The 25,766-nt window shown below is 48.0% G+C and overlaps 8 protein-coding genes across 8 annotated transcripts; 3 read left to right on the top strand and 5 right to left on the bottom strand.

The window, feature by feature from the left end:
• Positions 1-1,240: 1,240 nt before the first annotated feature.
• On the bottom strand, positions 1,241-2,780 carry hts1_0 (Histidine--tRNA ligase, mitochondrial; the record flags this gene model as incomplete). The annotated part of the gene is made up of 2 exons (XM_031153857.1): positions 1,241-2,612; positions 2,674-2,780. 2 exons carry the CDS (start codon positions 2,778-2,780, stop codon positions 1,241-1,243), a joined length of 1,479 nt encoding a protein of 492 aa, XP_031001227.1.
• A 2,110-nt stretch (positions 2,781-4,890) lies between these two features.
• Positions 4,891-5,936, bottom strand: plr1_0 (Pyridoxal reductase; the record flags this gene model as incomplete). Its single annotated transcript, XM_031153856.1, has 2 exons — positions 4,891-5,822; positions 5,885-5,936. 2 exons carry the CDS (start codon positions 5,934-5,936, stop codon positions 4,891-4,893), a joined length of 984 nt encoding a protein of 327 aa, XP_031001233.1.
• A 2,323-nt stretch (positions 5,937-8,259) lies between these two features.
• On the top strand, positions 8,260-9,607 carry DDI1 (DNA damage-inducible protein; the record flags this gene model as incomplete). Its single annotated transcript, XM_031153855.1, has 2 exons — positions 8,260-8,878; positions 8,931-9,607. 2 exons carry the CDS (start codon positions 8,260-8,262, stop codon positions 9,605-9,607), a joined length of 1,296 nt encoding a protein of 431 aa, XP_031001232.1.
• Positions 9,608-9,864: 257 nt separating this feature from the next.
• On the bottom strand, positions 9,865-11,394 carry RPR8 (25S rRNA (adenine-N(1))-methyltransferase; the record flags this gene model as incomplete). The annotated part of the gene is made up of 1 exon (XM_031153854.1): positions 9,865-11,394. The coding sequence occupies one exon, from the start codon at positions 11,392-11,394 to the stop codon at positions 9,865-9,867; it is 1,530 nt and encodes a 509-aa protein (XP_031001231.1).
• A 648-nt stretch (positions 11,395-12,042) lies between these two features.
• lsb6 (Phosphatidylinositol 4-kinase) lies at positions 12,043-14,413 on the top strand (the record flags this gene model as incomplete). Its single annotated transcript, XM_031153853.1, has 2 exons — positions 12,043-12,638; positions 12,694-14,413. 2 exons carry the CDS (start codon positions 12,043-12,045, stop codon positions 14,411-14,413), a joined length of 2,316 nt encoding a protein of 771 aa, XP_031001226.1.
• A 1,008-nt stretch (positions 14,414-15,421) lies between these two features.
• Positions 15,422-18,871, top strand: LHYA1_G008935 (SMARCA3-like protein; the record flags this gene model as incomplete). Its single annotated transcript, XM_031153852.1, has 1 exon — positions 15,422-18,871. One exon carries the CDS (start codon positions 15,422-15,424, stop codon positions 18,869-18,871), a length of 3,450 nt encoding a protein of 1,149 aa, XP_031001230.1.
• Positions 18,872-19,425: 554 nt separating this feature from the next.
• On the bottom strand, positions 19,426-21,871 carry SPBC902.04 (putative RNA-binding protein; the record flags this gene model as incomplete). The annotated part of the gene is made up of 3 exons (XM_031153851.1): positions 19,426-19,782; positions 19,868-21,755; positions 21,807-21,871. 3 exons carry the CDS (start codon positions 21,869-21,871, stop codon positions 19,426-19,428), a joined length of 2,310 nt encoding a protein of 769 aa, XP_031001229.1.
• A 554-nt stretch (positions 21,872-22,425) lies between these two features.
• LHYA1_G008933 (putative secreted glycosidase) lies at positions 22,426-25,250 on the bottom strand (the record flags this gene model as incomplete). Its single annotated transcript, XM_031153850.1, has 2 exons — positions 22,426-25,110; positions 25,161-25,250. 2 exons carry the CDS (start codon positions 25,248-25,250, stop codon positions 22,426-22,428), a joined length of 2,775 nt encoding a protein of 924 aa, XP_031001228.1.
• Between the last annotated feature and the right edge of the window lie 516 nt (positions 25,251-25,766).

Genomic DNA, 25,766 nt, shown 5'->3' with positions numbered 1-25,766 from the left:
TCTTTATAAAAAATAAGATTAAAATATATATAAAAAGTATTTAGCTTTTATATTTAGAATATAGAATTTATAGATTTAAATAGCTTTCTTTTTTATTTAATCTAAATCCTATTAAAAAGTCTAGCGATAAATAAAAGAAAAGCTAAAAAAGCTATTATATATATTAAAAAATAATAAGTATTTAAAAGTAGAACTATAAAAACTTTAGAATTAAATAGATTTATATAACTTTTAATATTATATTAAGCAATTAACTTATAAACTTAAGAATGTTATTAAAGTCTATAGATTAGCTACTATTAATTAATTTACTTTTTTAATTTAGTATAATTCTATTAGTAAATTAAAAAGTTATTTATAGTTAAAAAGAAAAGATAAAAATAGTAGTTTTCGCTTAGATGTATAAAAAGTAATAGCTTCTACTTTTATAAGAATATTTTCAATCAGCCTACCTTATAACTATAAAGCTATTTAGTACTATTAAGATAAGTTGCAAGATATTTGCTATATTCCTATCAGATGTAAACTTGCTACTAGTTTTAGAGCGACTATTCGATAGCGACAATAAGGCCTTATTATATATAATAGTATTAGAAAATCCATTCTAAGTATCTTGCAATCGATGGACCTGCGAAGGTGAGTAGCGTCTTTTACGAATTCATATATGCTAGTTCTAAGACGGTTACTAAGCGTTGTTAGAAGATCTTAAAAATCATAAAGGCAAGCTTGTAAGAAAGACTCTTCACGCCAAAAATTTACGTTCTCGCGTGGATCAGGAAATGGATACTGCATAAAAGCCTTATCAGTTTTATTTTGGATTTTGGCAAGGGAATACCATGAATCTTATATTTCCGAGATACCCCGCGAGTTTGGAGCGCGTTTTGCAAGGTAATTTTAACCCTCCTGGAAGGTTATTAGAATCGTCTAAGTTTATACAATCCGTGATAAATCATTAGTTATGAGAAGAAGTCGTCGAACTTCTTATAGCAATTCAGTTCATGCATACTATTCTGGGCTCCTTGGATGGATCAAATACGGAAAAGGTGATCATGAGCTAGCGGCCACTTCAAATTGTTGAACTAGCCACCATTTGAGCTCTTAGGGACCCGCGTCCTTCAAGTAGCTCAGTAGCTCTTCAGAATTTAAGAAAACCAGACCAAAGGTACATGACCATCCACAGCCTTGCGCAAAAGGCATGCAAGACAATTTTGAGAAAACTGGCTAGAATATTATATATTTTTCACGCCTGGACAATAGCCGTCAGCAGCTTCTTCACTTCCTCAACCAAATCCTTCTTATAAATCAACAGCCCCCGATCCTTCTGCTTCGCCTCATCATCACCAGACCCCAAAGCCTTCAGCCTAACCTGCCCAGCAGCCAGCTCATCCTCCCCAAGTATAACAGCAAGCGGCACATCCTTCGCCGCCTTGAATTGCTGCGTCAATTTCGGTATGACCTTCGCCGAGAACTCTGCGCGGATGCCCGCGTTCCACAACAGACGAGCAATGCTCATGCGCTCGGGCAGCAGGCCACCAAAATCCTTGCCGCCGAACGCCATGACATACACATCGATCTCTTGAGTCAACGCGGAGGGCTTCTTCTCGCGCCGCACGTCGAGCAGCGTGTAGATGCGGTCGATGCCGAAGGATATACCGACACACGGGATTGGACGTTTGCCGTACATGCCGACGAGATTGTCATAGCGGCCGCCTGCGGCTATGCTGCCGACTTGTGGTTGTGAGGATGCGTTTCTAGGCTTTGATTCTAGACTCGGTGCCCCTAAGTCATTGGGATTTGTCGGACCCTTTATGTTGGGCGGTGTCATGATGATCTCGAAAATCAACCCGGAGTAGTAGTCTAGGCCTCGAGCCAGCGAAAGGTCGAAAGACACCTTGTTAGCGACATCCATGGCCTCCAAGTAAGAGACCAGAAGACTAATATCAGCAACTCCCGCTTTCACGTTCTCGTTCGCCATGAGCTTTTCGTCTGACTTCAGGAACTCCAACATCTCGCTAATGTTCCCGCTGTGCTGGACATATCCGCCAATTCGATCCGCAACCTCCTCGGGCAGACCCTTATCCTCGACCATCTCCTTTTTGGCCTCGACCCACGGTATCTTATCCAGCTTATCCACCGCCGAGCTAATAGCCCGAATCTTGTCATCCGGCACCCCCGCGACTGCAAAAAGTCCATCCAATATCCGTCTATGATTGAATTTGATGGTGATGTCTAACTGCAGCGCCTCGAACACCTCTACAACAACACACATAATCTCCGCATCCGCAATCATCGGATCACATTGCCCCGCAATATCGAAATCGCACTGATAGAACTCCCGCAATCGGCCGCGGGCTATCGCGGGCTGATCTCGCCGGTATACCTTGGAGATTTGATACCGCTTCACCTGCGTGACGTTGTTCATGGCCACCCAGCGCGCGAATGGGACCGTAAGGTCAAAGCGCAGGGAGCAGAGCTCGCCGCCTTGGTCTTGTAGGTCGTACATGAGTCTTGAGTCTTCGCCATATTTCTCGGCGAGGATCTCCTTGAGTTCGAAGACGGGTGTGTCGAGGGGCGTCCCGCCGTGGCGTTTGAAGATGTTGCTGATGGTATTGCTGTAAAGCATCAGCAAGTAGACTGCCCGGATGGAGGGTCAATTAGGACAGCAGGACGTACAAAATGTGGTCTCTTAGAAGCAGGTCGGCGCCTACCCAATCGCGCGTTCCTTTTGGTGTTTTCAGCAGAACACCTGGCTTAAATGCCTTCCCCTCTTTTGTGGCCATCTTGCTGGTTACCTTTCCAAGACTTATGTTAGCATGAGAGGGCGCAACTTTGCGTGTTGATGTACGCGCACAGAAAACTTGCAAGTAATTTTTGACGTAGGTTGACTCATCCCACCTCGTTTGTGAGTATTAGGCTTTACGTTGTTCCGGACCGGTACTCGTATTCCACATCATATGCACACCCCGCTTATATTTATTTATTTATTTATTTATTCCATTAACGTCCTGTGTGAGTCTAAGACTATATAGGACGGCGCTAGCCTAATGCTAGCGCGGGCTAGTGATATAGTCAAGAGATATGTTAATATGTTTCCGGTTGGAATCTGTAGGACTAAGCCTAATGCGGACTAGGTCCATAAAGCAAAACGCTATACTAATATCCCCTAAAGCCCTAAAAATCGCATAACTAACAAAATAAAAAGTGGTTAAAAAGTGAATTAAAAAGTGGCAGAAAGCAAAGGCGGTCAGCTAGCATAGCCGTTTCTTATGCTGCAATTGCGCTCTTATGCATTCTAAGCTAAAATTAGGAAAAATCAATGGATTTAGTCGGTGGAAGTGGGCGGTGGGACTTCTAAGCCGTATACTATAGTATATGCTTAGTCATTATTGAATTCTGCCCGTTTAAGCCGCCATTTGCGGGTACTAATACCCGTTTCACCTAAAAAGGTTAGTAGATGCTAGCGTCCGATTTTTGTCTTAAAGAGGGAGCGTAGGCTAAGCCTAAACAGGACATTGTCTTTTAGTCTTTTGCGTTCTTTACTGTATTTGAGGCATCGTAGTATAAGATGCTATGGTGATTCAGGCTTGTGACTGCATATGTAGTAATTGGTGGGTGTTTTATTAAATCGTTTTAGGTATGTCCTAAAGTAGCCGTGTTGTAGCTTAAGCTGGAAAAAGGCGCTAGCAGTGGATCTAGCCGTTTTGGGAAGCTGTATTCGAGAGTGAATTCGTGGGTTGAAAAAGTTGAAGTAGTAGCCTTTGCCGCTAGCTAGAGCATTCGCCCACGCATGCCGTCGTATTTGGTTGATTTTTATGCCTATATAGGCATAGCTTGTGTGGGCAGCCAGGGCGGTCTGGGTGGTCGGAAGTGATTAGGACCCTAATTTGGCCAGTGCCTGATTTATATTGCATTAAAGTAATTTTAGTGAATCGTTCCACCAAGGCTTAGCGTGTGGCGCTAACTAGATTTGGGGTATAGCATCGTGTATAGCGCATAAAATGGCGCTAGTATAACGTTCTGCCATATTATCTAGATGGTCTAGGGTTACTTTATAGCTGCGTTTTATATTAATTTGTTCTAAGCTTTTTAAGCTTAAATTAGAGCTTAAAATATAGCTATAGGCCTATAGCTTATTTTAGAGCGGTGATAGCTAGTAGAAAAGCTTTTCCCTAAATTTGGTCTAATCTGCCCGTTTTATATCAAAACGGGTAGTTTATAGATCTGCTAGTCCTATTTAGGATCTGTTAATAGTAAATATGATCCTAAAATGGTCCGAGCCTATATCGTCTACTATAGCCTAGTCTTAAATATAATTGGCTATAGAGTGATATGCTAGTATAAGGTTAATATTTATTAGCCTCTACATATAGGAGCGGTAGAAGGTGCTAATACCAGGGGTATTTAAGAGGGCTAAATCGTGGTAGTCGATCCAGTCTGCTAGCGTATTGCCTTCTTCGTCACGTGCCTCGTATAGGGGGTCCCACCACGGGTTGTAGGCATTAAAGTCCCCGCAAAAGACCGGAGTGCCGACTTACTATAAGTAGAAATTAATACATATATTAGATTTCGAGTTGGGACCAAAAAGCGGCAGCTACTCCGTAGTGGCTAGTGGGCTAGAGAAACGACAAGTAGAATTCTCGATCACCTCTCTGAGCGGCGTATAAAATGTGACCATATTCTACCTCATGTTCGCCATGGACTTTAAAGAGCGGAATGTTTACCCATTAACAGGCAATATAGAACTATCTACCTTCTAGAAAATTATGCTCGTTATATATACAGGCGATGACATAGAATGCGCTACTCTTTCAAAACTAGCAATGCTTCTTTGATTCTTTAGGGGAGAAATAATCTAGCTAATGGAACACGGTACAATTTCATTTGCTCCATCTAAGCAAAGGAAAGATGGGCCAAGAACTCCGGGACTCTTGGTCCTTGTACTGGCATCTCAGCTAGAATCCCTTCAATCTCCTTGAGATCCTCGGCCGTCACATGCACGTCCTTCGCGTTCTCCTGAACCCTGCTAACAGTTGTCGCCCCAGGAAGCGGAATGATAAGTGGGTGGCCCTTCGTGCCAGAGTATGTTTTGACCCAACCAATAGCAAGTTGGGCAGGTGTGCAACCTTTCTTCTCGGCAACCTTCTGGATAGCATCTACGAGCTCCAAGTTCTTGTGGAAGTTCGCCTCCTGGAAGCGCGGTCCCATCTTCTGAAACTCGCTCACATCGCTGAACGACTTGATCTGGCCGGTCAGGAATCCCTTCCCCAACGGACTGTATGCGACAATTGGGATACCAAGTTCAGCACAGGTCGATGCGACGCCGTTCGTCTGGATGTCCAAGCTGAAGAGGGAGAACTCAACCTCCACTGCCACGATGGGATGGACAGACGCAGCACGGCGAATAGTGGCAGCACCAGTCTCTGACAAGCCAATGCCACCGATCTTTCCTGCCTTGACGAATTCGGCCAGGTACCCGATAGTCTCTTCAATCGGGGTTTTAGGGTCCACACGAGCGCACTCGAAGATGTCAATCGTCTTCTTCCCGTCCAGAACCTTCAGACACTCCTCAATGCTTCTGGTAAGGCCTGCTTTATCGCCAGTAGGGGTGAAATGCTCTCCGAGGGCGCCCTTGATGCTCAGCACCACTCTGTCTGCATCCTCAGGATATCTGGAAAAATAGGCGTGCAGAAGGTGGAGGGAGTTGTTGTCTTTGGTACCATAGAACTCGCCTCCATTCCAGAAGTTACAGCCGGATTCGAGGGCAGCCTTCATGGTTTTGAAGGCCTGTTCGTAAGGGGTGGGCTCAGGACGCCAGGTGAAGCCTGCATACTCGTTGTGTAAGTGATGGAGGAATTCAAAACATAGAGGAGGAAGGAATGTTTACCCATGAGGCCGAAACCAATAGGCCCGATTTCCTTTCCTCCAAGAGCAGGCATTATGAAGATGTTGTAGTTTTGATGAGAGAGGGATTGAATGTGTAGGTAGTAGGCTTGATTCTATCGAAGAGATTGCTTCTTTTTCGAGGAGGGTAGAGGCTTTTATATACATAAATGTGTCTCAGCCACGGTCGCCAGCACCCACCTGTTGTAAATTGCAAGACATACATAAATATCAGGCGGGGTTAGAACGGAATTACGAACCTACGATAAACCCGAGTGAAATGGTGGAGCCGACCTTTCCGCATGTAGAATACAATTAAGTCTTGGCAAAATCTTGTGTAACCCGATTAGTTGCTAGAACACATCTTTGTCACATCTTTTCTTGGTCCTTTGTTCTCCAAACAAGACATGATACTGTAGATATATCGTAATCAATGACTCATTCACCCAATAGAACCAAGAAGAGCGGACTTAAAGCATCCGAAAACCATCTTGCCGTATAGACGGGAGTTATAACGGGGGCTGAAGCGAGCCCCTATTCCAGATCGTTTATTAGCGAACCCCTTAAAAGAGACCTACCGGTTTGTTGCATGTATTCAAGTCGCCTCAACTTTCCTGTTTGCCGCTCTTCCTAGTTGTACATGCTAAGACCTAGATGCTGTAGTGATTACAACATTCGAAGCAAGAAAGAAAGAAACAAATAGACGGATAACAACAGAGAGTCTTGTGCTCGACTGTGGTGAGGGAACATTCCCAAGGCGCGTTACTACATCGCTGATCTGAGCCGTTGGTTGTATTTGGCGCAACAAGTCTTGGAGCAATGGGATCCAAGAATGCTGAAATTCCAGGGTCTATCTCCTTCGTGTCAGATACTGTACGATGCCACGCGATCGCCATGTATCTTGCACACACGGAAGGTGGGTTACATGCCCGCGCACCTATGTGTTCATGCTGTAGCAAACGAGTGTCCGGGCAGGAATCGCAAAGGGATGGCTCGAGTCATACTCTGTGCTCTGAAATCTGAGATCGGGGTAGAGACGACATGGTCTTGTCCCAGGTTCCTGAGGTGCGGCGACAGAATCCCAGATGTAGTAGGGTGGATCTCGAACTGTTGCGATGACCTTGAAGAGACAAGATATTCCACACTTGCAAATTGCACCTCGGATTCGAATAGATGGGAGGGATTCAGTCCCAAGAAAAAGTCATGTGATGTATATGGGTTTGAATAATAATATATCAGCAGTTTCTTACAATTGAGACAATTTGGTATGTGCAATTGACCAGCTGCCTCGAAGACTTGGAACGACTATAACAAGGAAAGCGTAATGCAACTGCTACCTAGGTATCAAAAGCAAAGTACTACCAGTACCATCAATTAAAACTCACTCACCTTACTCATCTTGCCTCCCAGGCAGGATACATTCTCTGGCTTTTCACCGCTAACCTTATTAGCCACCCGATTGATCATATCTAGCAATTGATTGCAGCAGGCGCACACTACATTGAGACAGCATACCGGCGGCATGCCACATCAGGCCATGCCATATCATGATCCTAGCGTCATACGTTGCTTTTCACGCATCCATAGCCACAACCACAGCCATACCTAGATAGATACAAAAGACGACGTCCACGGCGACGACGACGATGGGATTGCACCAGGACTCAAAGCTTTGAAAAAGCAGCGGAAGAGGCCAAAGTGTACAGCACAGTGCAGTTCCCTCGCCATAACGATGTACTATACAGACACAAGCAATGCGTTATGTCGTGGAAGAAACAGAGCTCACCAGCGCGGGTAATACACATCTAGGTAGGTGGAGGTATGTACATAGGTACGGTACGTACCTTTTGTTCGGGCAATTAATTGATGCGAGTGTGGGCCTGGCTTGGGCTTGGGGTCTGGCCAAATTGTTCATCTTCAGCCTCGCCGGTGATCCCCATCCATTGCCGCATTACGAGCACACGGCTGCCTTCTCTCGCCTTCACGCCTTCACCTTCTTCGCCTTCGCCTTCTTCCTGTCAGAGGCAAACAAGCACCACAACACAACACAGCATACATAATATCACATCAGCAATCATTCCACCACCTTCTACGCGACCACCTCCCTTCACCGACACCCTATTGGTTGTTTGGTCATCAATCCTACCTACCGGCTTGTAGGTACATAATTGTCGCTCTCCCACCAGACTTGAAACCCCACTCCATCCGAGCGAGCACGACCCCTCCACCCCCAGCCCAGCCAGCCCAGCCAGCTCCATCTGCATCGTCATCTTCCACCAAACCCAACACCCGCAATACGACAACAACAACAACAACAACATCACCCTTTCAACATGTTGGTCCAACCCCCTCATTACCATCCTGGCTTCTTTGCTAATAATGGCTAACAGGCGCATCACCTTGACCATCACCGCGCCCACCAACGATGAAGCTGACCTCCTCTCCCTCGATATCCCGCCAGACACCACTGTCAGCTTACTAAAGGAGTCTGTGCAAGCCGAATCTCGAATCCCCACTACTTCTCAGCATCTGTACCATAACGGCCAGCTTCTCAACGATGACACAAAGACCATGGATCAGTTGCAGATTGGTGACGGAGAAATGTTGGCCCTCCACGTCCGCGATATGGCAAGAGCAGCTCCCCGGGCCTCGCAGCCAGCACGTCAACAAGCAGCCCCACAACCAAGGGGAGGACAAGGCGGCTCTCCAGACCCAGAAACCATCCGATTACAGCTACTTGGTAACCCAGAGATGAGAGCACAGGCAGTAAGCCAGAAACCGGAATTGGCAGCGGTAATCGACAGCCCAGAAAGGTTCGCCCAGCTATTTCGAACGTGGCAAGATACCGAGAGGGACGAGCAGGCACGGCGGAGACAGCACATCGCAGATTTGAATGCGGATCCATTTGATATTGAAGCCCAGACGAGGATTGCGGAGATGATACGTGAGGAGCGAGTTCAAGAAAATCTACAAAATGCTATTGAGCATAACCCTGAGGGTGAGAGAACTTAAATAATGTTTTGCAACTACATGGACTGACAAAAGGATAGTTTTCGGCCGAGTTCATATGTTGTATATTGACGTCGAAGTCAACGGTCATAAGGTTAAGGCATTTGTTGATTCTGGAGCACAAGCAACTATCATGTCCCCTTCTTGTGCGGAGGCCTGTGGTATCATGAGACTCGTAGACAAGCGGTTCGCTGGTGTTGCTCGAGGCGTTGGAACGGCAGCCATTCTCGGACGAGTACATTCGGCTCAGATCAAGATTGGCGCTTTGTTTTTGCCCTGCAGTTTTACAGTCATGGAAGGCAAAGATGTGGATTTGTTACTGGGTCTAGATATGTTAAAGCGCCACCAAGCCTCCATAGACCTCTCGAAAGACAAGCTCGTGATTCAAGGCGTCGAGGTTTCTTTCCTGGGTGAAGCGGATATACCTAAGAATATCGAGGAAGAGAGAGCAGAGGAGCCCAAGGTGGCTGGACCGGGCGGTACGATGATTGGAGCACGATCTGGTGCTGTCTCTGGACCCTCTGCGCGAGCAGCACCTTCGCCCTCACCTGCACCCCCTGCGCAACAGACCCCAGCGGCACCTCAGCAAGCGTCCTTCCCTCCCGAATCGATCGATCAGCTTGTAGCGTTAGGCTTCTCGCGAGAAGAGGCTGTTAATGCGCTTGCTGCATGTGGAGGGAATGTAGAATATGCTGCTGGGCTGTTATTCCAGGGATGAGCTTCTATAGCGGTTATTCGAAAGATATCATAAGAGGGTAGCAAGATTTGGCATTGCATTTGGTATTGCATTTGGTTGGGGCCCCGGAGCTACCTGGCGTTTAGCTCTGATGATTATTGCTGGCATCTTTTCAGGTTCTGCATATTTGCCCATTATCATGATATATGACTTTGCAAACAGCCAATAAAAATATTATTCTCGTCTTGACAAGACATGCTACTAATTGGTAATCTGTGACAAACGGCAATAGTTGGGTTCTATCTTAGCTTATACACACAAGGTTTTAGCACCCCGGCTTCACTCGATACAGGAACATCCTCCTCTGCATCCGTAAACTTCCCCTTCGGCTTCTTCTTCCAAGTCTCGAGTCCCATTTTCTCCATTCCCTTTGGAACGGGCACACACTTGCCCTTGATAGGCGTGACTCCCTTGACGAAATGCATCTTGACAAACATCCTGTTGCTCAGATCCACAGCCGCCTCGCCTTTCAACACGAAACCCCTCTTCCTTAAGACCTCCACAAACGCACTAACATCCGTTTCCTGCTTGGTATCTTCATTCCCATCGACTTCCACCATGAGCGCTGCGTCATCTTTCACGGCATCTTCGTCCTCTGTCTTTTTCTTCTCTTTCTTACTAGGCTTTTGTCTAAACCCCACACTATGCTCCACCCTTCCCCCCTTCTTGCCTCCCACACGTCCGAACCGGCTCTTAATCTCCGCAACCCACAACTCGCCCTTCCATCTCAAGACCCGGTACGCCTCTTCAATAAAATCAATCCAGTTCGTGCCCATGAGCGCCAAGCAGAAGATAGCCACGTCGATACTCTCGTCCACTAGGGGCAGATTTGCGATATCTGCTCGCGTGACCAAGGGATGGGGAGAAAAGAGGTCGAAACTGTGGATTTGGAGGTTGAGTTTCTTGGAGTCTTTTTGCAGTGCTTCCGATAATGCAGCGTCTCCACAGCCCAGATCAGCAATGCGACAAGTCTTCTCTGTCCTTGGCAATGGCACTACAGCGTCAGAAGCTGCCTCTGTCGCAGCACCCCCTTTCCGTGATGGTCCTCCTCGCGCCTTTGACCTGGTCTTGATATCGTTGATGTAGCTGTCGACGGGGTTCTCGGGCCAGATTTCGACTTGGCGCCGGAAGCCTTCGTGGTACTCGGTGAACATCTCTGGGTTTTCGGAGAAGAGATCGAGGGAGTGCGCGGAGGGTGTGGTGTATAGTGTTTGGTTTAGGTGGCGGAAGCGGGCAGAGACGAGCTTCTTGCGCATTTCTGCTTGGAGGGGAGTTAGGTGCGGGGTGGGTTTTGTTGCTGGAGCTGGAGGTGCGACTTTGGTGGACGGTTCCTCTGTCTTGGTTGGGTTGCCCGTTTGCTCTAACGCAGCGGCTTTCTTCTCCCGCTTCCTTTCCTTGTCCTTCTTTCTTTTCACGCTTCTCTCGCTCCGCTCCTCTGTTTTCTCCTCTGCGGCTACATCCCCACCATTTTCAGGTGCATCTCCTGCGACATCGTCTTTGGCAATCTTCTGCCGTTTCTCAACCTGCTTCTTGCTCTTAACTTTAGGCTTTCCCTCAATCACTCTCTCATATAGATCTGCCACATTGGCAGGGTTCACAGCTAGAGTTTTGGACTTGCCGCTGTTAAGTTTGCGCTTCTTTGACTTTGACAGGTCGTCATCGTCCGGGGCCGAAGTAGCTGTGTCATTTGTTGCTGGAACTGGTTTCGGCTCCAATGTTTGTCTCTTGAGGAGATTTGAAGAGACGGACCAACCTGGAACAGCGAACATGGTGCTTGTGAGGTTGTTCAATTTGGATATGTTGTCGTGAGTGCCTCTGAAAATTATATTTTCTACTGCTGTCCCACCTTTCTGCGGGAATGCCCGCTAGCGTTTAAGTGAGCGGCCGCACCACCGCAGCCAGGCCAGGCCCCATGTCTTATGAAAAGGGTGAAACAATCTGGGCTGAGAGACACTTCACCAGTAGAAGTGAAAGTAACATGGCTTCATATCGATATTGATTTTAAGAAGTAATAACTATGATCATTGATCAATGCTTTATTAAACGTCTGGTGTGAATATAAACAACCCTGAACCGTAGACTTTGCCCCTTTTCATTTATATGACACATTTGCAACTGGAAAGGCTATCTATTTATTATCTACTTGGAAATTCCTCTTATGTACAGTAGTCTTCAAATAGAATATTAAACCTAGGAGTTTTCTTAGCAATTCTTTTCTTCACCTGGCATAGGGTGAGAACACATATATACACGTGATCCGACCTAGTTTAAGTAGCTTGACGCGACTGTACCCAAGCATCGCATCTACCTACAGGAAAGGTAGCATAATTCAAGTTACACATATCACATCACAGCCTTAGCATCACCTTCCGCAACATCCTCTATGGAAATGATGCCCAGGAAGTAAATTACTCAACATGCCAAGGGCCCGACCTCCAACGACGGGCTATGCTCGAATTGCCCAGGCCGAAGACTCCGATTCAGACAACGATGACCTGGCCGACAGCTATGCCAGCTTGCAACCAGCTTCTGCCCCCCGATATGCCGCCATAACTCAACCCCGGCCACAGCCTGGCATGTATACAGATGAAAACCCATCACCATCTGCGATGCGCAAACCGCGACATCGAAAACGAAAGGGAAGCGCTTCCTCCGGCGTCGACATCAAGGCCATCAATGCAAGGTTAGAGAGATGGGCAGACGAAATAGCTTCCAAGTTCAAGATCCAGAAAGTCGCGGGCAAGACGGATGAGGAGGAGACATTGGAGATTCATCATTCCGTATTCCAAGCCCCTGAAGGCGTGCGACCAGCGACAGCTGAGACCCTTGCTTCGGAGGTTGACAATGGCCGGATGACAAAATCAGAGTTCAACGATGTAGTAGAGAGCGTCAGAGTAGCCATCGAACAGGGCATGCACCCCAAGATGATCACCCAAGGCAGTTCAGGAAGTTATTTTGCTAGGAACACTGAAGGAAAGGTGGTCGGTGTCTTCAAACCAAAGGACGAGGAACCGTAAGTTACAACCGTAAAGTTCTGCATGTGATTTTACGCTGACACTCTGCTACAGCTATGCCGCTGGAAATCCAAAATGGAACAAGTGGATACATCGAAACCTGTTCCCCTGCTTCTTCGGTCGGGCGTGTCTCATTCCCAACTTGAGCTACGTCTCTGAAGCTGCTGCATACACCCTTGATTGCAGACTACGAACGAACCTTGTTCCATATACAGATATTGTCCACCTATCTTCGAAATCGTTCCACTATGATTTTTGGCATCGTAGGAATTTCTACAGGAAGAGGAAGCCTTTCCCACCGAAAGTTGGCAGTTTCCAGGTATTCCTAAAGGGATTCAAAGACGCGAACATCTTTTTGAGGGAGAATCCATGGCCAGATCATACTAGTGGAGGATACAGACCAAGTGATAATCTAAAGAAAAAGGGCAAACCGTGGCGTGATACATGCCGGCCGAATAGCGCCAAATCAGATGATGATTACGAAGAAGAAGAAATCCCATCTGCCTCTGAAGACGGTCAGAACAGGCGTTTCGCTTGGACTGATACTTTACAGCAATCTTTTCGCGAGGAGTTAGAGAAGCTTGTTATTTTGGATTATATCATGCGGAATACAGACAGAGGATTAGATAACTGGATGATCAAGGTCGATTACGAAAATCAGGATGTGTCTATCGTTTCTGAACCCCTCAGGATGAACGGTGTACACGATGCAGAGCCTTCACCGAGATTGGTACCAACGGATAATACGCCTCCAGGCTCACGGCCTTATAGACCACAGCAACCCATGGAAGCCATCAGCAGGTCAGCTACGCCGTCTCAATTGGGTGGACCAACGATGTCTATTGGAGCCATTGATAACAGTCTGTCTTGGCCTTGGAAGCATCCCGATGCCTGGCGAAGTTTTCCTTTTGGGTGGCTCTTCCTCCCAGTCTCACTCATTGGGCAACCCTTTTCTCAAAAGACTAGGGATCACTTCTTACCACTCTTGACGTCCAAGCAATGGTGGAGCGAGACTCAGCTAGAATTGCGGAAGATCTTCAGCCAGGATGCAGATTTCCAGGAACGAATGTTTGCAAGGCAAATAGCAGTCATGAAAGGACAGGCTTGGAATGTTGTAGAAACATTGAAGACAGTCGATCACGGACCTTTGGAGCTTACTAGAAGAGCACGTGTCTGTGTTTGGGATGATTTGGTCGATATCCCTGTTGCAGTGCCTATGAGGGTGCCGTCCGCTGAGATGCGGAGACGGCATGATCTTCAAGTTCAGAAGGATCTCCAGGAAGAGGAGATGGATATCAGTGCAGCCAATGCTTCCGCTCCACAGCCGGATCTTTTGGGATTATCGATTCCAACTCCGCCGGCAGACCTACCGAATCCGAATCGATTTGAATTAGCCAGTCCTCGTGCCAGTGACGATGTATCTGGGGTGCAGTCGCCTGCATCGCCATCAACCATCACGAATTTCGGCGGCCAAAGAGATGTCACGAAGAACAACCAAGTCACATTCTCTGACCGTCCTCCATATAATCACTCGAGGACTCGCATTAGTTATGATGGGCCCCCGAGGACAATGTCCTACGCTCCTCGGCGCGAGACTAGAAGGTATTCGCTCTCCACTAGGTCGCGCACGAGCGCACCGACATTGTATGATGCGGAAGATGAAGGAGATCTTGGCTATGCAGCGGCCGAGGGGATGGAGGGTAATCAACGAAAAGTGATTGTGGAAAGACTAGAAACAGTCAAGAGCAAGAATCCAGTATTTACATGGTGTTAGAGCGAGGAACAGATAACCCCAGTGTATTATAGCGGGGCATGGCGTTAGAGAGTAGTGGCGGCGTTTGAGTTGAGCATCTAGATATGTTATATTTTTATGGAGTGTACAAATAAATGTAATAAATGGGAGCATATGAAGCTCCGTAGTCTCTTATTGCACTCTGCACAACCTACACAACGACAGAGGTCTATCGTGTAAGTCATCCGGGACTTCTGAGTATCTGTACGGAGGTACCCATCAGATCCCAGATCTACTTTAGGCTGAATTTGTCATGAGACGCCGGATGATGATCATGATACTATTCCTGGCTTGGCCTGTCCTGTGCTGTCGTGCCCTGTCCTGAAGTAACGCCACATTAGTAAGCGTTGGTGGTTGAAGCTGAAGGATACAAAGTCTGACGAATACTAAGTAATCAAGAGCGGTGTTGATTTATTATACACTTTAACTTACGTACTCCGCTATTCGCAATTCCATTCCATTCCATTCGATCTTTTCGTTGTGAATGCGCCTTCTTCGTACATCGCACGATACAACCAACGCTCCTTCTCACAGTCGTACAGTACAGTACTGTACCACAGCACAATACTGTACCTCGGTGCCCAGGCAAAGATGCAAGAAGAGGACTGCCTCGCGACAACTGTGTAATTATTTTCGACCTTGTCTGCCGTGTTTTGCCTGGCCCTCCTCTCCTCCCCTCAAATCAAGCCAAGCCATCAAACTGCGGAGAACGTCGCAACTTGCGGTAATAGCGCCAAAGAAGACATCCGGGTTCATCGCTCTTCCGGTCACTTCACTTTGCTTCACCTCCGCCCGAAAAACGAGGACAGAATATCGTGCAGTTGAGAATTAGGGGTACGAGTAGGGATCATCATCACAGCCCAACATTCATCCTTCCTTATAGTACCCATGCATCCTACGCGCCACCCTCGACGACGACCCCTACTCTCACTCTTGTAATCCGCCGCGCCAGCTACTTACCACAATTCTGACTTCGACTTCGACGGAGAGATGGCATCTTGGGATCAGACCAACGATGAGTCCTACTTCTCGAATGGACCACCTATGCCCGGTCCCAGCCCCTATTTTGAGAGCGCGGGGCAACCAAATCCACAGCCTCGCCCCTCTCTTGCGGCGCTCCCAACCCACAATCCACAACTCGCCCAGGCAAGTTATCGTCATCCGGATGTCCCACGAACTGCAAACAACACGCCGGCTTTTACATCTGGTTCTCAGTGGGCGCCTGCCGATCTATTAAATCCACGAGGCTCCAACCAACCTCTACCGCGGCAAAGAAGACCCGAAAACGTTCCATACAACAACAATCATAATTCTGCTCCCCAACTCGCGTTTCAGTTCGATAGCCCTGGTGGCACACCCCCACCATACCATGCGCATCCAAGTCCACAACAGTATAATGGAGGCATGGGTATGGGTATGGGCAACATGCTGGAGCGCATGCATAATGTCGCAGACCGAGCGATGGTACCCCAGAAGCGGCGCAAGGTTTACGAGGATCCGGCAGACAACAGGAGAAAACCCGAGTTCAATGGGGGTTCTGGATCTGGAGTTCTAGGCAGTTACATGAAGGAAAAGAAAGAGCAGGGCCAGCGAGAGGCTGCATCCAAAGGAACGCTAGTCGACATATCTGCCGAGGAAGATGATGAAGTTGAGGTTATCAGTGATCCTGGCGATCAAGAGGTCTGCTACGGAAGGATTGAGGGAGCAGATATCAATGCTTTTAGGGTTCCAACGCCGAAGCCAGGTTCCAAGGCAGTCTCTAATGGTTTCTGGCCCCAGGTTAAAATCCTTCTACGACGGAAGGAGGGCGAGAGACACACTTGTGTACATGCTATTGATAGCACACGCGCGATTATTGGTTGCTTGGATGTTAATACCGCTATTGGTCTGGTACCCCTCCTGGATTCAAAATTCGGCATTCGAACGTCATGTCGCATTCTTACTAGACCACGCAAGGAGGACGATAAGCCTGCTGGCACCGAGGTCTCCCGCCGGTATGGTCTTGACTTGAATATATATGGCCCGAAGAAGTACGCCATCCAAATCGGAAGACACCTTTCTCAAAAGCAACTCTGGCTACGGACCCCACTATTTGTTGAAGCTGGAATTCCGTTGCACAACCCACATACCATCGAAAGGCCTCCTCAGTCGGCTGCGAGACCACTTGCCAGCCGTCAACAGGGCCCCACGCGAACTACGGAAGAGATTAGAAATGACCTGATCGGCATGTTTGACTCCCTTGAGAAATCCGAGGATCTTAAAGAAATGGACCCGGACCCGCGAATTACAACCCCGTTGCTAAAGCACCAAAAACAAGGCCTGTACTTTATGACTAATAAGGAGAAAGAGCGGGTCTTCTCATCTGATGAGAAAGGAAATAGTTCTTTGTGGAGGCTTAGAATTGGTAACAGTGGCCAAAAGACGTACTATAATGTTATCACAGGCCAGGAAGAGCGGCAAAGCCCACCCCAGATCTTAGGTGGTATTCTGGCAGATATGATGGGTCTTGGAAAAACGCTCAGCATCTTATCTCTGATTGTTAATACTATGGACAACGATGCACTTCAATGGGCCGCATTGCAGCCCTATGCCGAGCAGTATAGTAAAGAACTTTGTCAGCTGAAGAAGGGAAAGACCGCTTTACCTCCTAAAGTTGAGCAGACAGCTCTAGTGCGGAACTGCAAAACAACCCTTCTTGTTTCCCCACTTAGCACGATCGCCAATTGGGAGGATCAAATCAAACAGCACATCATACCAGGCACATTAAGCTATTACATCTACCATGGCTCTAATCGAATTAAGGACGTCAACAAGCTGGCAGAATATGATCTGGTTATCACCACGTACGGGTCGGTAGCGAGTGAATTAGGTCATCGGGGCAAGCAGAAGGTCGGCATATACCCGCTGGAGGAGATGAACTGGTTCCGTATCGTCTTGGATGAGGCACATATGATTCGAGAACAGTCAACTCAACAATCAAAGGCTATCTGTAGGCTTCAGTCGTCGCGGCGATGGGCCGTAACCGGTACTCCTGTTCAGAATCGCCTGGAGGATCTGGGTGCGCTTATGACCTTTCTTCGAGTGAAGCCGTTTGATGAGAGAGGTGGCTTTGCGCAGTATATCATGGCTCCTTTCAAGATGTGTGATCCTGACATTCTTCCGAAGCTTAGGCTTCTAGTCGACAGCATCACCCTTCGACGTCTAAAAGACAGGATCGATCTACCCTCGCGCACAGATCAACTTGTGAAGCTTGACTTTAGCCCCGAAGAGCGTCATATCTATGAGATATTTGCGAAGAATGCGCATGATCGAGTCAAGGTCATTGTTGGTCAGCGAGAGAAGAGCTTAGGTGGCAGAGCATACGTCCATATCCTGCAGTCCATTCTTCGACTTCGACTGATCTGCGCTCACGGTAGAGATCTCCTGAACGAGGAGGACCTACAAGTCATGAATGGTCTCAGCAAGGACTCTGCAATTGAGTTGGACAGCGATGACGAGGATGACAATAGGCCTGCCTTGTCTTCTAAACAGGCATACGATATGTACGATTTGATGGGTCAGACAAATGCGGATATCTGCATAACCTGCAATCGCAAAATTGGTCCTAGCGATACTATAGATGAAGGAGAGGCGAAGGATCCGGTCATTGCTCATATGACACCCTGTTTCCATTTGCTTTGCCCAGCTTGCTTTGGAGGCTATAAGTCTCAGATCGAAGAGAATGCCCAGGGTCAATCAATGGGGGGATGTCCAATATGCCACATGCATATCAAACTATCTTACTTCCCCCTTAGGCAAGGCGGCGTGGAAGATGAAGGTCCTAAGATGAAGGGCAAAGGCAATACGAGACATGGAGCCAAAGATATGGCTAATTACAGCGGCCCACATACTAAGACTAAAGCCCTCATCCATGATCTCCTAGCATCGAAGCAGGAATCCGAGCAGAAGCCTGAAGAAGCACCGATTAAAAGCGTTGTTTTTTCCGGCTGGACCACACATCTGGATCTTATACAGCATGCCTTTCAAGAGAATGGCCTCAAGTACGTCCGTCTCGATGGCAAGATGTCCCGAACTGCTCGTGCAATAGCAATGGACAACTTCCGCGACGATCCTAGCATTCATGTGATTCTCGTGTCAATCACCGCTGGCGGCTTGGGCCTGAACCTCACAGCAGCCAATAAAGTCTACGTCATGGAACCGCAGTATAACCCCGCGGCTGAAGCTCAAGCTGTCGACCGTGTCCACAGACTCGGCCAGAAGCGCGAGGTCGTCACCGTACGCTATATCATGAGCGACAGTTTCGAGGAGAAAATGTTGGAGTTACAGGAGAAGAAGAAGAAGCTGGCCAGCCTAAGCATGGATTCGGATGTCAGTAAGCGGATGGGCAAAGACGAAGCGTCGAGGAAGCGATTGGAGGATCTGCGGAGCTTGTTTAAGTAGGACTGGGATTGTAAAATTCGCGTTTGATTGGCGTTTGGGATGGAGGCATACACATACATACACATATCTAGAGGCTACGCAGCTTATCATATGATATGAGAAATATGACGCCGGAGTTCGGCGGTGGGGCATAGAGGGCGGGATACATAGCATTCGCAGGGTGAACAATGGGTGAGTGGACGGGTGTACATATGCTGGTGTTTGCTAGATAATATGATCTTGATGCGAACGAAATGTCTCTTTGACTCTGCTGCTTGTGGAAGGGAAGTACAGCGCAGAAGCTGTACTGTATCCATCTTGAGACATCACAGTACATTTTATTCACGAGGGTCCAAATCGACAAACCTTTTGCAAATCACACATTCAACGACAAACTTTGAATCATGAATCTGAAGGCAGAGTAGACTGACTAGGTATATTGCAAGCATGCATCGTGATTTCGTGTCCAATTTCTCGTCATATCATAACATACATGCTACCGTATACTACAATACATTTGAAATACAAGTCCCCCCCGGCGCTGAATCCAGCCACGCACGCATGCATGCATGTCCTCATTGAACCCACTCATTGTCATCCGCAACATCATAATCCAGATTCTCCACATGCTCTCTCTTCAAATCCGTGCGCTCGGGAGCGTACGTCGGCACCATGGCATCGCCATCGCCATCGCCGTCGTCCATGGCTGAGTCCTCGGGTTTGAATACTGGAGCGGAAGTGGAAGTGCCAGTGGAAGAAGAGAGATTGATGGGAGGCAGAGGGGTTTGCACCCATGCCATTTCTATTTTGCCGACCGAGGGCAGCTCGCCGCCTGGCAGGCCGTACATGAATTTCTCGGCGGTGAAGCGGTCTTTGAATGTTACGGATGTTTTGGGGGGTGTGATGTCTAGCTCCGTGTACTCGCCGATGCCCTGTTGGATTAGATTAGCAAAGGTAGATAACAGTTATATCGGTCAGGTCAAGGTTTTGTTCTCAGGGGTAAATAAAAGTGCTTACGAGAAGAAACTGCCGGAGACTCTCGTCGTTCTCGGCATTGGTGAAGTCGACTCCCGTCAAGGCTATCTTCTTGGGTCGGTTGTCGAGCTTGTATGCACCCGCACCGCCTCCTGCGAATGGGGCCCCGCCACGACCCCTAAAGCCGCCACGGAAACCACGGGGAGTGTATGCCCCTCTTGCCCTGAAGGCACCACGGCCACGACCTCGTCCGCGGTATCCACCAAAGGACGGCTCTTCTGTGGCTGAGGGGTCGATACCCAGGGACTTTGCTTCAGCTTCCAACGCAGCAAGTTGTGCTTTCAAAGCTTCCGTTTGAGAAGTCGTTTGTCCACCCGCGGAAGATGGAGTTTCGCTCCCTTTATCAGAAGGAGTTGTGCCGGATTTGGCGCTCTTGGCCGCTATCCTCTCCATCAACTTTCTCTTCTCCTCGGCCTGGCTCTTTAAGAGGTTTTCTTGTCGTTTCTCAAGCTCTTTTCTCGAATTCTCCATTTCTTGCTTCTTCTTCATCTTCTCCTCGTGCACCTTCTGGGCCTCCTCCTGCTTGCGAGTAAACTCCTCCATATCAATCTCCGGTTCTGACGTTTTGCGATCTGAAGCCGCAGTAAGCGGTCCCGCGCCGTTCATGGGAGAGCCGTTCGAACCAGTAACCCCTGGCGGTTTTGGTAATGAGTCGGTGTCGACAAACCAGTAGACCTTGACGAATCTGTTGTCGAAGATGACTTTGGGTGACTTGTACGCCGTGTTTGCCGAGTTCCAATCATCGTATTTGATGATTGCCAGCCTCTTATAAGGTCTCATCGAGACCTCTACAATGTTACCAAACTCGCTGAAGAATTCTCGTACCGAGTCCTCGGAAAACTTCTCCTCAGGGATATTCTCCACCACGATCGTAGTCTTGGACATATCAAAATTCGGTCTATCTGAAGAAAATTCGGCTCGACCTCCTCGCCGGCTGGCATTCCCATGTGGTGCGCCTCGATCACCTCTCTGAAACCCGCCGCGTCCCCTGCCTCGATCTCCACCCCTTGAAGAACCACGACTGGGAAATCCACCTGGACTACCATTGCTCTCAATGCCTGTCATGAGACCGGCGTTTGTTGGGTCATACTCGTCTCCTTTGCTTCCTGGAGGTACGAATATTGAGTTCTCTCCATGCTCGAACATGCAAGTATTCCCACGTGCACAGAACCCCTTTCGATCATAATCTCGACACCTCTGCTTCTTAGGCTGCATATTATGGGGTCTTGGTGGTCCGCCAACTCCAGGAGAGCCTGGTGTAGGAAAGGAGGGTAGTGGAAAGCCCATCGCCTGCATTGCGAGCATAGTCGCCATAGGATTATTCGCATCGAAAGGCGGCATCCCTGGAGGACTAGGCATGCCTGGCATATTAGGAAATCCCTGCGGAGAAGGCATTCCTTGTATATTCATAGGTGATCCTCGGCCGCCTGGAAAGCCTCCCCGTCCATTAAAGCCGTCAAAACCTCCACGCGCGCCTCCTCGACGAGGTTGTTTATACGACCTCCCATTCGGGTCGCCACCCTGAAATCCCCTATCTTGCGAATCGCCATCGCCTCGATCATTGTACGAACGTTTCCTCGAATCGCCGGAAGGACCCAGCGGCGCGCCCATTCCAACATTGCCATACGAAGGCGCCGAGGGGCCTGAAGGGGGCGCAAACGGCAGAGATGGTCTTCGGGGTGGACCTCCGCCGGGAAGATATGATTTCCATTGAACGGCTTCGAAAATATCTTGGGTGAAGCTTTCGGTGTGCTCTTGCAGGAAATCTGGAATCTCAGTCATGAAGAGCGTTCGAACCTCGGCAGGATCATTATCTTGTCGGAGTAGCGCAAGGACATAGTCGGCGAGAACATCTGCGTCTGCATCGGTGCTGTTTATATGTCAGTAAATGTGTTGCACTAGAGCTGTGGTGAGTTCATACGTATTCTCGAGCCTTTTCACAATCCACTTCTTCAGCAGCGGCGTATCTTCCTCGGGGAACAACATGTTGGTATGGTATGGTATGGTATGGTAAGAATTGGGTTGGTGTCGCCAAGGGCGTGGTGGTTATGTTGGTTAATGGGTCATTGCCATGGGATTGAATTAGTCTACGTCGGTATGGACAAGATGAGGGGACGTGAAGTGGAGTGAAGTAAAGTAAAGTAAAGTAAAGTGAAGCTCTGTTTGGTCTCGAGGAGCCGCCGTCACACAAATTCAAACAAACTCGGATTACATTGTTCCGCTCCGAAGGTCCGTGCACCATACATTTCACAGTGTTCCACTCGAAACATTATGAATTATTAATATATACTAGCTTAACTCCTCTTCTTACAGACGGTAACTTCGTTTTATAGAGCCATTCATCCTAGTCACAAAAATGCAGAAAAGGCCTTGTAATCTTGAATCTTGATGATTCATTTCTAAGAATACGAATCGGGGTATGCAATATTTATGCTATTATCCAACTAGTTTTTAACTCCTGTTTTGAACTCCTCAATATGACCCATCTTAATAACTTTTGGTCGTCGCTGCGTTATATCGTTATCATTAATCCAATTCTCTCATTCGTCCCGTCGGTTTATACCCCTTGGAGTCCAGGGCTCGACAGGTGGGGGATCCAGTGATCTCTCCGTCTGTATACTAAGCTCTTTCTTTCCATTGTTCCATTGTCCATCTTCACTACTAGATGTTGTAGTAAGACTATCGCTTTTGCTTGTAGGCCGTGCTGTAGTGTCTGGTGTCCGTTTCCCGAGGCGATGTAAGATATGAGCTCTCCACCGAAGTAGAATATTGCTCCTCTTGCTTCCTGCAAAGTCCATGTTTCCTTTGCCCTCATCCATAGACTGCTCGCCCTTCTCCGAATCTGCCACTTCTGAAGTTGCAGCGGGCTTCTGCTTCTTGAATCGGAACCACCAAATCGCTGCTGCAGTTGCAGCGATGAGACTCACCAGTCCCAAACTCATAATCGCCAAGCCTATATCCCTCAGCATCTTCCTCCTGTGATGATCCTCCACCTGTGGGGCGGGTTTCGGAGATACCATCGCGGCAACTTCTGTGGCGGGACTTGGAGGTGCTTTCCCTGTATCCCAGTTCTTTGGCTCAGGACCAAGCACAAAGTCCATCGTGCCTCCCTTCGAAAAGACATCGTTCCAAGTCAGCCACGATTGTGTCCATGGTTGTCCATTTACCTTGAGGGACTGAACATAATAGGATGAATTAGATCCACCAGTCGTTGTCATGGCTAGATTTTTCCCTTGAGGTAAAGAGATGGTCGTATTGGCGAACCAGGGAGACCCAATCAAGAAGGTTGTCTGTCCTACCATCGGGTACAGACCCAGCATATTCCACAGCAGCCAAGATTCCATGGCGCCTGCATCACTGTTTCCTGGCAAGCCACCAGGCGTGGGCGAATAATATGATTTGGCAATATTGCGACTTTGCTTGACGCTCAGATCTTGTCTTCCAACAAAGTTGTACAGATACGGAGTTGTGAACGAAGGTTCGTTTCCGGGATTGAAGATTGTGTTGTTGGAGGCTGCTGATCCGCCCGAGATGTTGAGACCAGGTGTGAATGTTATCTCTAAACGGGAAGTGAAAGTAGCTGGGCCTCCAGAAAGCGCAATGAGGGTATTGATGTCGTGATGAGCGTTGAATGAGTATTCCCATGGAAGTGCTTCATAGAAGGCATCTCCCCAATAACAACCTCCGCAAGATAGTGGGTTCTGAGCGATGAATCCCGAGGTATTGCGTGGCACTAGAAACCCAGTAAAGTTGAGGGCACTAGCCGCTGAATTCCAATGGTTCCGCCAGTTACGAGATCTTGTGGTGTATTTTGTTGCATCTGCGGTTTTCCCCAACCCAGCAGCTACTTGAGATAATGAGAAATCGTTGACGGAATATTCCACGGCTCGAGTGACTGCACGGCCATATTTAGGGGTGATATAGCCATATTTCAACCAATCTGGAAGCGCTCCTCTGCCCTCCTTGGTCGACGATGACAAATCTCTCGGATCGTTGTTGTTGACTGGAGTAATTTCAGCATCCTTGACCATGGCCTCGTACCCAGTGGTCCAATTTACGGCACCCCGGACCCCTTTCACAAACGCATCCGCAAGAATATTATCGGAATTAGAACCTCCTTGAGTTGCCCCATTGAAGTTTGATGATCTGGCGTCTGGCATGTAGCCTTCGAAGCGAAAGATATCGATGAGACTTCTAATGTATTCCTCGTACATATTGGGCTGGAAGATCTGGAACAGGGAAAAGGTGCAGCGGAATAGGTCCCAGGTAGTGAACGTATCATCATAATATGGTTCGGATGACTTCCACAGGGGGTTCTCGCCTGTACGGTTCGAAGGCAGCAAATGCATAGTGTACATGGAACTGTAAAGTAGCTGCAAATTGCTGAGGTTAGATTCAGTAGTTGTGACCTTGGAGAGAACATCTTCGTTCCAGATCTTCTTAGCGTTGTTCGTCATTGTTGAGAGCGTTGATCCAGAGGGTATCTGCGTGTTGACATTATCACACGCCTGAGCGGTGGAGATGAATGATATCCCAACTCTTGAAGTGACATTTGTTTCGCTGAAGCTAAACACCGCGCCTAGACGATCTGTTGACGCTGCAGTCGTCGTTGTGCTGTACTGCGCTAGCTCGCTTCCATTCGTATTTTTACCTACGAAGGTTTTGACTGTAGCCGAGCTGTCGAAATAACCACAGAAGTAGATTCGCCAATCTGGGGCTCTATTCCATCCATTATTGTAGTCGCCATAACCTTCGTAGTGGTTCTTTGAGACAGATATATTGCCTCCGAGGTACTGCTGCGATAGTCCCTGACCTCTGTACGACGGAAGGACGTGGGAGACATCTACAACAACATTCGCCTGGTCTCCCGTTGGGAAGTTGTACTCGTAGAAACCAGCCCGGCTCGTGGAGCTGAGCTCAACAGTGATCTTGGATCCAAGTGAGGCCTTGTAATAGCCTACGGAATTGATGTCTGGTTGGGCCCGAGTGTCATTCAAATTGGCCAAAGGATTACTGACAGTTCCCAGCACTGGCATTTGCGAGACAACACCATACTTGGGAGCACCTCCAGTCCCGCTCTCATGCATCATTGAGAACCCTGTGAAGTTTCCTACCGGAGCATCTCCTGAATAAGTGTCATGTCCACTGAAGATATCTGGGCCAAGTTTCACCATGCCGAATGGCAGTGATACCCCCGGAAATGTGTTGCCACCATTGGTTCCAGTCTATATAGTAGTTAGTAAAGTTTGTAGGTACAAGGATAGGTATGACTGACTGTTGTAAGAACATATTGCGAGAGGTCTGTTGTGGACTGTGCCGACACAAATGCAACGAGCAGTGCTAAGGAGAAAGTGTAAAGAGACATGGAATCTGTTGGGTTAATAGCTTGGTGATGTTGTTTGGTAAAGAGAGGTTTATCCCGTGCTATAACCCGACGCTCCAACGAAAGACAGTCCTGTGAAAGTGATTGCTCCGTGAATCACTTCCGTGTACTAGTCACGTGTGCTGATGATTATAAGGAGGGCAAACAATTCGTTCTCAGAATCTCATAGTGTGAATTCGGGCGAGAAGAAATGGGAGTAGAGATATAGGCAGTAATACCAAGAGCATGTGCTGAGAAATCCATGAAGCCCGAAATATTAAATAGGAGGACGAAACAAAGACAACAAAGACAACAAAGAGAGAATGGGACTCGGACAAGTCCTTATACTATAGAACAGAGTTTGTGGAGACAAGGAGAAGGAGGGGACTATCTTGATACAACCGGAGTAGAGCGTTGGGGGCCCATAATAATCGCGATCCTTAGGGCTGAGCGCGGAAAAAGGGGCCACAGAGAGAGAGAGAGAGAGAGAGAGAGAGAGAGAGAGAGAGAGAGAGAGAT

This window comes from Lachnellula hyalina (genome assembly GCF_007821495.1).
Source record: "Lachnellula hyalina strain CBS 185.66 chromosome Unknown contig00269, whole genome shotgun sequence".
In the NCBI taxonomy this organism is placed as follows: domain Eukaryota; kingdom Fungi; phylum Ascomycota; class Leotiomycetes; order Helotiales; family Lachnaceae; genus Lachnellula; species Lachnellula hyalina.
The sequence above is the reverse complement of the archived record's forward strand: the minus strand, read 5'-3'. Positions and strand labels throughout refer to the sequence as shown.